This window comes from Leptosomus discolor, chromosome 1, assembly GCF_034619465.1.
Source record: "Leptosomus discolor isolate bLepDis1 chromosome 1, bLepDis1.hap2, whole genome shotgun sequence".
NCBI lineage: Eukaryota > Metazoa > Chordata > Aves > Leptosomiformes > Leptosomidae > Leptosomus > Leptosomus discolor.
In genome coordinates this window covers 103,551,661-103,566,099 of record NC_141391.1, presented here as the reverse complement: position 1 = coordinate 103,566,099, position 14,439 = coordinate 103,551,661, and the positions used below count along the sequence as shown (strand labels likewise).

The window sequence follows — 14,439 nt, the reverse complement described above, 5'->3', positions numbered from 1 at the left end:
CACATCCTCCATAACTGGCAAGGCTTTGTCACTGGGAGGACGGTACGAACGGCACGCTCTGCCTCTCTCTGTGTGCAGGATTCACCTTGAGGACCTCAGCCAAAGTGTGCTGCTCCATATGACCGAGAAGCTCGGCTACAAGAACAGCGATGTCATCAACACTGTGCTCTCAAACAGGGCAAGTCACACCCTTGCCATCTACTTTCTACTTAATAAGAAGCTGGAGCGCTACTTGGCAAGCCTTAGAGTAAGTACTGCTTGATGCTGATTCTTTGGACCAGTGCATGAGGAGGGTAAAAAATGTGCTAAAATTTCCCTGCTTGCTGGCATTTGGTCTCAAGGCTTTACCCAAGGGTTTTTTTTTTTCTAATTTTGTAGCAGTAACTATGAAGAGGAAGTATTCCTTGCAAACTAATAACGTTATTTCAGATAAGAATTCCTCAGGTTGCAGAGATAATTGCTGATAGGCTTTATGTCTCACGAGTCCCTGTTTCCATAGGAGATCCCCTCCGGCTAGGCAGTTACCCTATAGAAAGCAAACTGTTGCTATGCAAAGCCTTACTCGTGACTTGTGGTGTACTGTGTCCGTATGTTGAGATAATTCTGCTGCTTGAAATATCAATGACACAATGTAATTCGATTCAGGAAATCAAGAGGAAACTTAAAGAGCTATTAAGATTTTATTTCATTTTTAAGTTAAAGCTTAGCTGAAAGTTTTACATGAGAAATAACATGAATATAAAGTCTCCTAATCTCCTGCAGACCTTTCTGGCCCCTGAGTGTGGCATGGGGGACAGAAACACTGCTCGTGGGTTTGCACAGCGGCTTTCTCTAGGGCAGGAGTCTGCTGCCATGTGTCATCCTTCCTTCTGCATACTGGGGAGCTGAGCTCTCAGGCCACGTTTTGCATGGCACTTGCTGGAGTGCTAGGATGGGCACAGCACACAAAGACAGGCTGCACACTCTCTTCCCTTGCCTCTCCACACAGCTTCCTGTGCTCTGGCAAGCAGTCTTAACTAGCTGAGGGTCTGTAGGCTCCTACATGACTACACAGGCAGGAGAGCGCGTTGTATGGAGTTTTTTCCTTAATGTGTTTGCTTCTTTGAGAAATCATCCCCAATGGCCTTCCGATCTGACAACAGCTTCTTAGGTTTCTTTTTTCTCTTTTCTTTTCTTTTCTTTTCTTTTCTTTTCTTTTCTTTTCTTTTCTTTTCTTTTCTTTTCTTTTCTTTTCTTTTCTTTTCTTTTCTTTTCTTTTCTTTTCTTTTCTTTTCTTTTCTTCTCTTTTCTTTTCTTTTCTTCTCTTTTCTTTTCTTCTCTTTTCTTCTCTTTTCTTCTCTTTTCTTCTCTTTTCTTCTCTTTTCTTCTCTTTTCTTCTCTTTTCTTCTCTTTTCTTCTCTTTTCTTCTCTTTTCTTCTCTTTTCTTCTCTTTTCTTCTCTTTTCTTCTCTTTTCTTCTCTTTTCTTCTCTTTTCTTCTCTTTTCTTCTCTTTTCTTCTCTTTTCTTCCCTTCCCTTCCCTTCCCTTCCCTTCCCTTCCCTTCCCTTCCCTTCCCTTCCCTTCCCTTCCCTTCCCTTCCCTTCCCTTCCCTTCCCTTCCCTTCCCTTCCCTTCCCTTCCCTTCCCTTCCCTTCCCTTCCCTTCCCTTCCCTTCCCTTCCCTTCCCTTCCCTTCCCTTCCCTTCCCTTCCCTTCCCTTCCCTTCCCTTCCCTTCCCTTCCCTTCCCTTCCCTTCCCTTCCCTTCCCTTCCCTTCCCTTCCCTTCCCTTCCCTTCCCTTCCCTTCCCTTCCCTTCCCTTCCCTTCCCTTCCCTTCCCTTCCCTTCCCTTCCCTTCCCTTCCCTTCCCTTCCCTTCCCTTCCCTTCCCTTCCCTTCCCTTCCCTTCCCTTCCCTTCCCTTCCCTTCCCTTCCCTTCCCTTCCCTTCCCTTCCCTTCCCTTCCCTTCCCTTCCCTTCCCTTCCCTTCCCTTCCCTTCCTTCCTTCCCTTCCCTTCCCTTCCCTTCCCTTCCCTTCCCTTCCCTTCCCTTCCCTTCCCTTCTCCCTTCCCTTCCCTTCCCTTCCCTTCCCTTCCCTTCCCTTCCCTTCCCTTCTTCCCTTCCCTTCCCTTCCCTTCCCTTCCCTTCCCTTCCCTTCCCTTCCCTTCCCTTCCCTTCCCTTCCCTTCCCTTCACCTTCCCTTCCCTTCCCTTCCATCCCTTCCCTTCCCTTCCCTCCTTCCCTTCCCTTCCCTTCCCTTCCCTTCCCTTCCCTTCCTTCCCTTCCCTTCCCTTCCCTTCCCTTCCCTTCCCTTCCCTTCCCTTCCCTTCCCTTCTCCCTTCCCTTCCCTTCCCTTCCCTTCCCTTCCCTTCCCTTCCCTTCCCTTCCCTTCCCTTCCCTTCCCTTCCCTTCCCTTCCCTTCCCTTCCCTTCCCTTCCCTTCCCTTCCCTTCCCTTCCCTTCCCTTCCCTTCCCTTCCCTTTCCCTTCCCTTCCCTTCCCTTCCCTTCCCTTCCCTTCCCTTCCCTTTCCCTTCCCTTCCTTCCCTTCCCTTCCCTTCCCTTCCCTTCCCTTCCCTTCCCTTCCCTTCCCTTCCCTTCCCTTCCCTTCCCTTCCTTCCCTTCCCTTCCCTTCCCTTCCCTTCCCTTCCCTTCCCTTCCCTTCCCTTCCCTTCCCTTCCTTCCCTTCCCTTCCCTTCCCTTCCTTCCCTTCCCTTCCCTTCCCTTCCCTTCCTTCCCTTCCTCTTCCCTTCCTTCCCTTCCCTTCCCTTCCCTTCCCTTCCCTTCCCTTCCCTTCCCTTCCTCCTTCCCTTCCCTTCCCTTCCCTTCCCTTCCCTTCCCTTCCCTTCCTTCCCTTCCCTTCCCTTCCCTTCCCTTCCCTTCCCTTCCCTTCCCTTCCCTTCCCTTCCCTTCCCTTCCCTTCCCTTCCCTTCCTTCCCTTCCCTTCCCTTCCCTTCCCTTCCCTTCCCTTCCCTTCCCTTCCCTTCCCTTCCTTCCCTTCCCTTCCCTTCCCTTCCCTTCCCTTCCCTTCCCTTCCCTTCCCTTCCCTTCCCTTCCCTTCCCTTCCCTTCCCTTCCCTTCCCTTCCCTTCCCTTCCCTTCCCTTCCTTCCCTTCCCTTCCCTTCCTTCCCTTCCCTTCCCTTCCCTTCCCTTCCCTTCCCCTTCCCTCCCTCCCCTCCCCTCCCCTCCCCTCCCCTCCCCTCCCCTCCCTCCCCTCCCCTCCCTCCCCTCCCCTCCCCTCCCCTCCCCTCCCCTCCCCTCCCCTCCCCTCCCCTCCCCTCCCCTCCCCTCCCCTCCCCTCCCCTCCCCTCCCCTCCCCTCCCCTCCCCTCCCCTCCCCTCCCCTCCCCTCCCCTCCCCTCCCCTCCCCTCCCCTCCCCTCCCCTCCCCTCCCCTCCCCTCCCCTCCCCTCCCTCCCCTCCCCTCCCCTCCCCTCCCCTCCCCTCCCCTCCCCTCCCCTCCCCTCCCCTCCCCTCCCCTCCCCTCCCCTCCCCTCCCCTCCCCTCCCCTCCCCTCCCCTCCCCTCCCCTCCCCTCCCCTCCCCTCCCCTCCCCTCCCCTCCCCTCCCCTCCCCTCCCCTCCCCTCCCCTCCCCTCCCCTCCCCTCCCCTCCCCTCCCCTCCCCTCCCCTCCCCTCCCCTCCCCTCCCCTCCCCTCCCCTCCCCTCCCCTCCCTTCTTTTAGCAAGCTTGTTTTAATGATGATGCCATCAATTATGTTTAAAATGTGATGGACCAAATTCATCATCTCTCTAGGTTGATGCATCTCCACTGAATGCCAAGAATGGATATGGTCTATTAAACAGTCACTGAACATAAGTTTTCTCTAATTGTCTTACATACTTTACTTTTCTGTGCTTCTCTCTCCACAGAAGTCTGAAGGCCAGGACAATATTTGCCACAAGAACCAACTATACCAGATAGAAAAATACAAGGGAAATAAAGACTCCTATGAGGTAAAGCTCATTAAAACTCGTTAAGGTACTTTGAAAGCAGACTGAATTTGAGGATCTTTGGCAATTGTGATTAAGACAATGGGTTTCTGGACCTGTGCAGAAAAAAAAGACTTGTGGTCTTGTCTGTGTACAGCAGATAATTCCCTCAATTTTTTTTTGAAGGAATGAATAGCAACCCCCTAGGGGTTGAAAGATGACTTTCAGCTTTTATGAAGAACATAAAAGTTTTAAGTGCTCTGTTTAGCAAAATGATGCAAACTTCAGGGAGCTCTGTAATTTCATTCTGGGGTGCAAGTTGCTGGTGTTGTAAGACCATAACTGTGTTGCCTTGAGTCTCAAGACCTTGGTGGTGCAGGGCAGAGAGCTGATTGACAGCCAGGGTGACCCCCCCTGGTCACCTGGGGTTCCTAGTGTCCTGGGCCAACCATGCTTTAACTACCAGAAACAATGATACTGTATTATCACAAAACTGCCCAGGTTAGTATTTTTTGCTTCTTAGCAGCAGTGATGCAGAAGTAGCGCACTGCACTGTGACGGACTTCCCTTGGCCAGAGAAAAGATTTAACCAAGTTACCTTTTGCTCTGTCGGTCTCCAGTCTTTTTGCCTGCAAATAGAGAAGGTAGTTTGTATTAAAAGAATACGTATCAGATAATAGGAGTCTTCTCATGGCTGGATTTTCCTTTCCTGGCTGATCCTTTGCCAAGCACTAAAATTACAAGAGTAGTATGAGCTGCACAAGTCTTACTTACCAACACAAAGAGCAGTGTCCTTGAATACTCTTCCTATTTCAAAAGCTACTCTTCAGTGCTGGACTGATGATCTAATTGCAAGGGCCGATTGGTATCATGGCTGGTTTTGTTTATTTAAAGACTGCTTGCAAGACAAGTTGAACTGCAAGCCAGGTGGAAATATCAGGGCAAAGGACTTACCATTAACGTAGATTTGTAGAATCGTAGAATCATAGAATAGTTTGGGTTGGAAGGGACCTTTAAAGGTCATCTAGTCCAACCCCCCTCTGCAGTGAGCAGGGACATCTTCAGCCAGATCAGGTTGCTCAGAGCCCCATCCAACCTGACCTTGAATGTTTCCGGGGTCTTCTACCTCCTTTCTGAGCAACCTGTTCCAGTGTTTGACCACCCTCAATGTAAAAAAATTCTTCCTTATATCTAATCTAAATCTGCTCTCTTTTAGTTTAACACCATTACTGCTTGTCCTATTGTAACAGGCCCTGCTAAAAAGATTGTCCCCATCTTTCTTATAGGCCCCTTAAAAGTACTGAAAGGCCTCAATGAGGTGTCCCCAGAACCTTCTCTTCTCCAGGCTAAACAACCCCAGCTCTCTCAGCCTGTCCTAGTGGGAGTCCTCTGATCATTTTATGGCCCTCCTTTGGACTCGCTTCAACAGCTCCATGTCTTTCTTGTGTTGAGGACTGCAGAGCTGAACACAGCACTGCAGGTGGGGTCTCACCAGAGCAGAGTAGAGGGGCAGAATCACCTCCCTCGACCTGCTGGCCACGCTTCTCTTGATGCAGCCCAGGATGCTATTGGCCATCTGGGCTGCAAGCACATATTGCTGGGTCATGTCCAGGTTTTCATCCATGAGTACCCCCAAGTCCTTCTTCGCAGGGCAGCTCTCAGTCCCTTCATCCACCAGCCTGTATTCATACCAGGGGTTGCCCCGATCCAGTTGCAGGACCTTGCACTTGGCCTTGTTGAACCTCATGAGGTTCACATGGGCCCACTTCTCAAGCTTGCCAGGTCCCTATGGATGGCATCCCATCACTCAGGCGTGTCAACCATGCCACTCAGCTTGGTGTCATTGGCTGAGGGTGCACTCGATCCCACTGTCCATGTCATGGATGAAGATATTAAACAGCACCAGTCCCAGTATGGACCATGAGGGACACCACTCATCACCGATCTCCATCTGGACATTGAGTCATTGACCACTACCTGCTGGATGTGACCAATTCCTCACCCACCGAACAGTCCACTCATCAAACCCATATCTCTCCAATTTAGAGAGAAGGATGTTGTCGGGGACCATGTCAAAGGACTTACAGTAGTTCAGATAGATGACATCCATAGCTCTTCCCTTGTGCACAGACGTAGTCACTCCATCACAGAAGGCCACTAGGTTGGTCAGGCAGGACTTGCCCTTGCTGAAGCCATGCTGGCTGTCTCGAATCAACTCCCTGTCCTCCGTGTGCCCTGGCATAGCTTCTGGGAGGATCTGTTCCATGATCTTCGCAGGCACAGAGGGGAGGCTGAGAGGTCGGTAACTCCCAGAGTCCTCCTTTCCACCTTTCTTAAAAATGGGTGCAATGTTTCCCTTTTTCCAGTCACCAGGGACTTCACCTGACTGCCACATGACGTTTCAAATATCCTGGAGAGTGGCTCAGCAACTACATCAGCCAATTCCCTCAGGACTCTGGCATGCATCTCGTCAGGTCCCATAGAGTTATATATGTTCAGGTTCCTCAGGTGGTTATGAACCTCATCTTGCCTGACAGTGGGAGGGACTTTGCTCCCCCAGTCTCTGTCTTGCTGACCATCCAGTTGAGAGCTGTGGGAAGAGAGGTTGCTGGTGAAGACTGAGGCAAAAATGTTGTTGACTACCTCAGCCTTCTCCTCATCCATTGTCACCAGCTCGCCAGTCTTGCTCATGAGGGGGACTGTGCTTTCTTTGACCTTCCTTTTTGGGCTGACATACTCATGGAAGCCCTTCTCGCTATTCTTTGCATCCCTTCCCAAGTTCAACTCCAGCTGCGCCTTGGCCTTTCTGACCCCATCCCTACACGACCAGACATCGCCATACTCTTCCCAGGATACCTGTCCCTGCTTCCACTGCCTGTGCATTTCCTTCTTGCCCTTTATTTGAAACAGCAGGTCTCGACTTATCCATGCCCATCGCTTGCTCTCCTTTCCTGATTTCTTATACCTGGGGATTGAGATCTCTTACACTGTATGGAAAGGATCCTTAAAGATCTACCAGCTCTATTCTGCTTCCCTGAGGGCCGTTTCCCAAGGGGTCTTATTGACTAACTCCTCGAAGAGCTGGAAGTCTACTTTCCTAAAATTCAGGGTCTTGACTTTACCCTTTGCCTGACCCATATATCTCAGGACTGTGAACTCCACCAGTGCATGATCACTGCAGCCCAGGCTGCCTCCCATCTTGATGTCACTTGCATGGGTGACCATTAGGTCTAGTATCACAACAAGGCCTGCTTGTGCACCTGTGTGTAGCCAAGAGAGAAGTGCATGGTCTGGTTTGGTGGTGGTCCTGAAATCTTTGCACCCCTAGAGGGGAACTGATGTTTGACTTCCCATGGGATAATTGAAAACTAATGGTATGGCCCAGGTTTGGTTTGTAGGCATGCTTAGGGATAAAGGCTCCCTCCATAGGCTCTCCTGCACTTGGAGTTATTCCCAGTGTAGCTATTTAGAGGGTGAGGGGGTGTCATTTCTTTCTTGAAATAGTTACCTTGATGAAATCACAGTGCAGACACTGCGATAATAATACAGTATATTCTCTTTCTGCATGGGCATAACTGAGAATTTTATATTGCTTTAGCATGTTTTTACACAAGGGGATTGTGTTACCCTTACTGTACCAGGACAGTTGAAGCAGCACACGTGAGTGAATACAGACCCTGGGATCCCACTGTAACTATGGTAGACATCTCTCCTAAAATGCCTTCATGTGGATGGGAGCACAGCCTTGGTAGTGTGTAGCTTATGCCGCTGGGATCAGTGGGTGCCACCAGGACTCAGGGGTAGGGATTTTGTAATCTCAGGCAGGTTCATGAGCTGCAGATAGAGTCCCCTTATCACCCCCCGTTTCCAGAGGGGAACTGGGAGGCGCTGGTCCCTAGGCAGGCACTGCACAGAGCGTAGCTATGTGTTGCCATGGGGATAGCAGGAAGAGAGCTGGTCAGCTTCAGCTTCAGCAGCCGACTGAATGTCTTCCACCTCACTCCAGCAATGTGAAATAAGGACTTTGGCTTGGGAGGAGGGCTGCCTGCCAGCAGCACGGTGGCAACCAGTGGCCGTCCCTCCGGTGAATCCAGGGGACCAGCACTGGGAATACCTGCCTCCCACAGGGTAGCTTGTGAGCTCAGACTTGGGGAATTTGCAATTTTTAAGAGCTTGTGTCATTGTCCTATCACCATTTCAAATGTGGCCAAGGCAAATACCCTTTATCTTCCTTTCAAATCCGTTGCTGGGACTAAGAGTAGGTTTTAGGGTCGAGGTCAGGACAGGAAATAGCAGAGCATGATGTAATGCCAAACCTATTCAAGTATAACATACCGGTACAACTCCTGCATTGTGTGACAGCATGCCATTACATGGCTGTGCATGGTACAGTGAGGAGTAAACTTTTGTAACTCCCCTGAAGGAAATCTTCCTTTCCTTTTAAAATATAATAGTATTTGGCATGCTGGGAGTTTAGGATTTTGGTCCTTTCCCCTCTCACAACCATTGTCTGAGAGAAACAATGATTGCAAGTTTTAAAAATACTTAGGAGACTATTTGCAACATTCATCCAGGGTAAACTAATTAACTGCTAACACCAGATATGCAAGTTTTCTTTTTCATGGATGCTTTGATTGTATGGTATGACTGTATTACTGCTGCTTACAAAACGTAACAGCAGTGTGAAGGCAAGGTCAGGAGCACTTGGCAGGTGAGGAGCTGCAACTTGCCTCTTGCACCATTAGCCTAAAAATATTGCAGCATTGAAACATCCTGCATTCTGACAGATGCTGCAGCAACTGACATACAAAGTCTTTCCTCACCTATCGAAAACAGTAGAGAGCTGCTAACAATCTTGATTGGCTCCTTTAGGCTTAATATAGTCACCACTTGGTCTCATCCTCACAAGTACCCTTAAAAAAAGATAGTCAGTAGATCCCAGTCTCTGCTGAACTTGGCAGCAGAGTTTCAGAGCCTTGAGAGGAAAAATAGGATGGTGGGCTCAAAATTAACTGTACATTTCCCACTGACTCTGTTGTCACAGCATTAATATTATTATTGCCATTGTCGTTATTACTGTTGTTATTACTTCCTTGTCATCAGTAGTGACTTTGCTTGCCAAGATAGTGCTTGGAACGGATCAGATGTTATGTTGTTCCAAGCACAGCATGGGCAGGGAGGAATAAATGTTCGGTGCCGGAGGCGTTTACAGCCTCTAAAGGCAAGGGGAAAGACATGAAGTGGATGAAGAGGTATCACACAAGCAAAGTGATGGTGGCTCCATGATGCGTTGGTTTGTTTCTGTAAAGGTTAGCCCACTTTAGCTAGCTAAAGGGAAAGAAATTGAAGGGGATAAGGGATGGATGGAGAGAAAGCTGGGGACAAAAAATGCATGCAAGAAGGGATCCTGAGGTGAAGATGGTGAGGAGCTCAGAGAGGGTCTCTGGTTCTCGCTCTCCCAAGTCACCTAACCACCTCTGTAATAAAAGTAAAAGCACTAGTTCATGATTCTCTGAAGCTCCTTCTGACTTCTGAAAATTCAAAGGTTAATAAGCCCAGCAGTGCCCAGACACTGTCTATGTGAGGGGCTGGGCTCTGTCTGAGCTGGGAATGATCCTAACAACTGAAGTCTGGTTATTTTCCTCTTAGGTGTCCTAGTATGTTTCCAGAGCTGTGTAGTGGCCCAAGAGAACCCGAGTTGTCTTCTGCATCTTTCTTTCCCTCTTTCACATGTATGCACGTTACTTTGCATTGGAGGGTTTTGATAGACTTCATGTCAATGAACTTTCAATATAAAATCATCAAGAGAGCCAGCCCTTTGTCAGTGCATAATTATCAAAAAAAGTACGAGCCTCAGCACATAGTTGGATGAAGGAACTTTCCTGCATTTTTTAAAAAAGACTTGTAGTTACAGGGACTTTTCAATAAGACATGGCAAAACATGTTGCTGAAATGAGAATTACACCACACAAAGAATGTCACATAGATGCCCCTCTAAAGAAACAACCCCAGTGAAAGAGGGCTGGATAATGTAGGCAAACATTGGACAAAGCAACAAAACAAAAGCCCCACTTCTTTGGGGGCTGACATCTAAAACCAGACCACACAGATTTGTTCCAGAAAGGTGAGAGATTCTTGAGTCTTTGAGGGATAGTAAAATATGGGCCACAAATCTGGTGCCTGATTTTCGAAATGATATAAGACTTTTGGCTCACCGTGAAATCAGTCGCAGGTTACGCAGCTTGCAGAATCCAGTGATTCATGTTGAAAAAAGATACAATGAATTTCCATTGTAAAACGGTGCTTTGAAAATTGGATTCCACTTGAGATAATACTTCCAGGTTCTGTTTTTCCTCTGTCATCACTGGAGATCAAAGCTATCTTTTAGGATGTATGCACTTGCAATCCCACCTTCAGCTGCCTTCCCTGTCATGAAAAGGAGTTAGAGTTCAGTGAAGGGTTGCGTTGGTAGTTTTCTCTGCCTGCAAGTCTTGTGCAGTTGCAGAGATGCTGTAAAAGCAAGGGCCATATTCCTCTGGATCTTGTTTGGGCAGAAGATCAATGACTCAAAGAGTTTAAACTTTTTTAAAGCTTTGCAGCTTGCCTTTTCAGATGTCAGAGGAAGTGCAATAAAGAGAAATCAAAGACCTTTTTTGAGTGCTTAAACAGGGAGGCAAATTTGGGGTATGAAGGAGCACAAACCTGTATCTACTTGCTCCAATGAGGTCTCTTAGGACATATGGCCTCCTTTAATTTTCCAAAACCAACTTTCACACTGCATGAATGTCAGAGCAGATGGGAGCCATGAAATCATGTCAAACAGATCAGAGGAAAATGAGACATGAAGGATTTAGTTATTTTGAGTAGCCAGGATAAGTTCCTTATAAATGTATAGTTTTTAATTCGGCTTCGGTAAGTGGTGTGCTTATAAGTCATGGGATCATTTAAACTTCCCATAAGTAAACCAAATTGTTCTTGTTTGTTTTACAACTTAAAGGACAAAAAACTCAAAGAACAAGAAAAGAAAGGGGAGATTCTTCACCGTCAGCTCCCAAAGAAAACTGAGAAAAGTCCAGTTTCATATAGACAGCCTTCTTCCTGTCTTGTCTCACAGATACAGAACACCAAGGCTCTGCTGAAAGACCGGAAAGTCACCAAGGCTGGAGGTCCAGAGAAAGGTCGGTGGGAGAAATACCAGTGGTGTGTCCCTGTGTGCATGTGCATGTGTGGGCATGTGTGGTATTAATGAGAGCGTCTTGTGTGTTGTGTGTTTGTTAGTAAGTAGTCATGGGCTTGCATTCGCTGTCTGCTCTGGAGGTGGTATGTGAAAGAGGACTGGATAATGTAGTCAAACATTGGACCAAACATCCTGAAGAAACTGCGACAATGTTCACCAGTCATGAATCCTCACTTTTACTTCTCTTTTTATTTGTCAGAATTCCCACAGTGTTTTAAAAAAAGCTTGCTTTCGCTATTTATTAATACTTATACAAAATCGTCTGCCCTTCACACTGGTACTTTGAAAGCATCAACACCCACCCCAGATCACTGACAAACCAAAGCCAGTAGACAAGCTTCTTCCTGCCAGCAAATGTGTTTTGCTAAAAGGGGACTAAGGGGCAGCACGGAATAAATCCCTGACCCTGAGGAGAGTGCCAGTAACACTGACATCCCTGGGAGAACCAGTGGATAGCAGCTGATGGTGGAGGAAGGGGAAATAGGCAGCCAAGAGGAAATGAAGGTGGGACTGCCAACTCCAGCAAATTTCAGGTAGCCGAAGGAGGTGGAAAAGCATTAGCAGGGAAAGGAAAAGATGAGACAGCCAGAGGAGAGCAGAGCATTAATCACACAGGGTAGGAGGCAGCCTGGGAGGGGTGGGCTAGAGCTACTCGCAAAAGGAGGCGGAAGAAAGGAGTGGAGGAAAATGGGAGTCTGCAGGGAAAATGGGGTGTCAGTAGTGCACATGTGGACGGGAGTCATTGAGGAGAAGGAAGGTGATGTAGCTGGCTGTTAAATGAAGGAACTAAACGAGGGGAGGTCACTACAGAGCAGCAGAGGGAAATACGGTAATGTAAAATGTTTACTGTGATGTCAGGGGGTTATTTAGAGTCATGGCTTATGGTGGTTTTAGGCTCTTTCTTGTGACTTGTTAATTTATCGTTTGATGCTTTCTATCTGAAAAAAAAAAGTCAAAACAGTGTTAAGGCACCTCTGCTGTAAGGTAGCAGTAATCCAGACAGCTGATCAGAAATGGGACATGCTTTTTGTGAAAAATGTAAAAAACATTTTAAAATACTCATTTTGTTCAGATTTGTTGTTCCTTTTGGGAGGGAGGCACAGGGGGAGGTAAACGTAGTTAATTTTTTCCCCCTTTTTAGGTTTCTCCCCACTTTTTTTGAACTGAAACCTGAAAACCATTTAGATCTCAGCTGAAACATTTCTCTGCTTATGGAAACCATGTTTTGACACTTCTTAAATGAAGTGACAAAATAATTTTGACCAGTTTTAGAAAGAAACTAGCCAGATTAAACTTGGTCTGCTTTTCCCACACAACTCTCAATGCGAGTAATTTCATCCTGTGCATCCATTCAAGTCTCAACCCCTGCCAAGACCGTCCCTTTCAAAAGAAGTACATGTGAGATTTGTGGCTGTGACCTGGGGGCTGGCAGACCTAAATTATTTCGTATCCCTTCTAGATGGTTTGAGACCAAGGGAACTCATGGACAGTGATTAATTGCTGGTCCACTATTCTTTCAATTAGGGGGAACCTAGCAAAGCAGGCTCCATGGATAGCTTTCCATAGAGGCAGCAAAGAGTGTTTTCTTGCGACTAACGTGGCATGAGTGAGTGCCAGCATCCTGTAGAAACTGAGCAGATCTTCTCCACGAGCTGTTTTGTTTTACTGGGACAAATCCTGCAAAGATTGTTCCATTTATATTCTGTCCTTGCTGGGGGAAGATTCTTGCTGAAGTAAATGCAGCAAATCTGTTCTAACTGTAATGGCCTGAATCTGGCTGGTGCAGCTACTCTGTATTTACATGTGTGAAACAAAGAACAGATTTTATTCCAAAATGCAAGTAAATACATTAGGGATTAACTCGCTGTTGTCCCCTGTGTCTCTAGGTATGTCAGTGAATACAGTATGCAGACCCAGTAAAAACCATGCAAAGCTGTGCTAAGAAAGGAGAAATGTGAGATTTTCTCAGAAATGGCCTTAGAGGATATAATTAATACAAACAGCTGAAGACATCTGTGGTTTTCCATTTCATGTCCTTGTCTTACTCAGTTTAAGCACTCTTCCTGCCTTTAAGGAAAGTGGCAGATAAATTACCCATGAAACAACAGTGTAAGTATCAAATGAGTGTCAGGGAATTAGATTCTGAGTATATACCTAAGACCGTTTGTTTTAGCCAGCGCATTTGTCACGCTCTTCTAAGATTTGTTAAAGGTGATGTCGGACACTGCCTGCCATAAGGCAGAGAAGGCAGTGCTATTAAATGCAATCTGCTCTTCTGGTTCTTTTTCTGATTGCTTTGCAGACTCCAGCGGTGGGGTAAGCCCTTTCCATGAACCCCTGACAACCAAGACGGGCTGCGTCACTTCCAGCTCCCTGGAGTACCTTGAAGTCCAGCAGCCACCCCCCAGAACCCCTCGGCTCCTCAAGAGGCAGGAGTCTCCCCAGCAGGAGCCGGCCCGGATCGGGGGCCGGGCAAAGGACTCTCCTCTCATCCTGAATATTGTGCACTCCTTTGAGTCAGTTGACAGAGAGGACCAAATAGACCAGGTTTCCCCCTCTCACCAGTACAGGATTTTAGGCTCGCCAATGAATTTCCCTTACAAAAGCTCAAGTGAAAGGACACTGTCCCCACTTTTTCAGCCAGGGAGTACATCCCCTGTCCACCCCACCCAAGTCTCTTTCACGTATGAAGAAAAAGCATATCCAGCAAAGGAAGAAGCAGTGTCCCCTACTCAGCTGGTTTCCAACAACCCCTTGGGCAGCCCTAACTGTGTTAAAAGCAGAGGCAGATTCCCCATGATGGGGATTGGACAGATGCTGCGGAAGAGGAACCAGACGATGCAGTCGGTGAGTGACAAGCCGCTGGAAGCGAGGATGCCTCAGCTGCAGCAAATGAGCCCCACGCAGATTTCCTTCAATGCAGCAGATACTGTCAGCGGCCAGTGTTAGTCTGACATCCCAGGATTTGCACTGCTGTTCTCTGGGACCTAACCTTTTTTACTTTTAACAAGAAAGGAAAGCCACAGGCATGTTACTGTCACTGCATAATACACCACAGTGGTCCAACATAGAAGATCAGAGGTCTGCTGATAAGGAAGGCATTGTCCTGCGTATTAAAGTTGAAAGAAAAGGGCTCTGCCAAATTAGCGTTTGGCATCTGTACATATCTCGAGCGAGCTACGTGAATATGTATTTTCACTGCTGTCATCTACATTGCAGTAAGATTGGTTGGAAGAGCAGCAAGCATTGACAATTTGATTCATCAAGGTAATCTGTGTGGTGCCATGAATGCTGGTCCTATCCAG

The 14,439-nt window shown here is 47.6% G+C and overlaps 1 protein-coding gene across 3 annotated transcripts in view; it reads left to right on the top strand.

Annotated features, from left to right (window-relative positions):
- The window catches only part of HUNK (hormonally up-regulated Neu-associated kinase), a 60,031-nt gene extending 45,948 nt beyond the window's left edge, over nt 1-14,083 (top strand). The window contains exons 7-11 of one of the 3 annotated variants that reach the window (XM_086462072.1): nt 79-247; nt 3,838-3,921; nt 5,205-5,215; nt 10,858-11,075; nt 13,437-14,083. In XM_086462072.1, coding sequence (XP_086318198.1) covers nt 79-247; nt 3,838-3,921; nt 5,205-5,215; nt 10,858-11,075; nt 13,437-14,083 — 1,129 coding nt within the window. The remainder of the gene's footprint in view (nt 1-78; nt 248-3,837; nt 3,922-5,204; nt 5,216-10,857; nt 11,076-13,436) is intronic. The other 2 variants (XM_086462088.1, XM_086462080.1) reach the window with 2 other exon arrangements.
- Nucleotides 14,084-14,439: the final 356 nt, after the last annotated feature.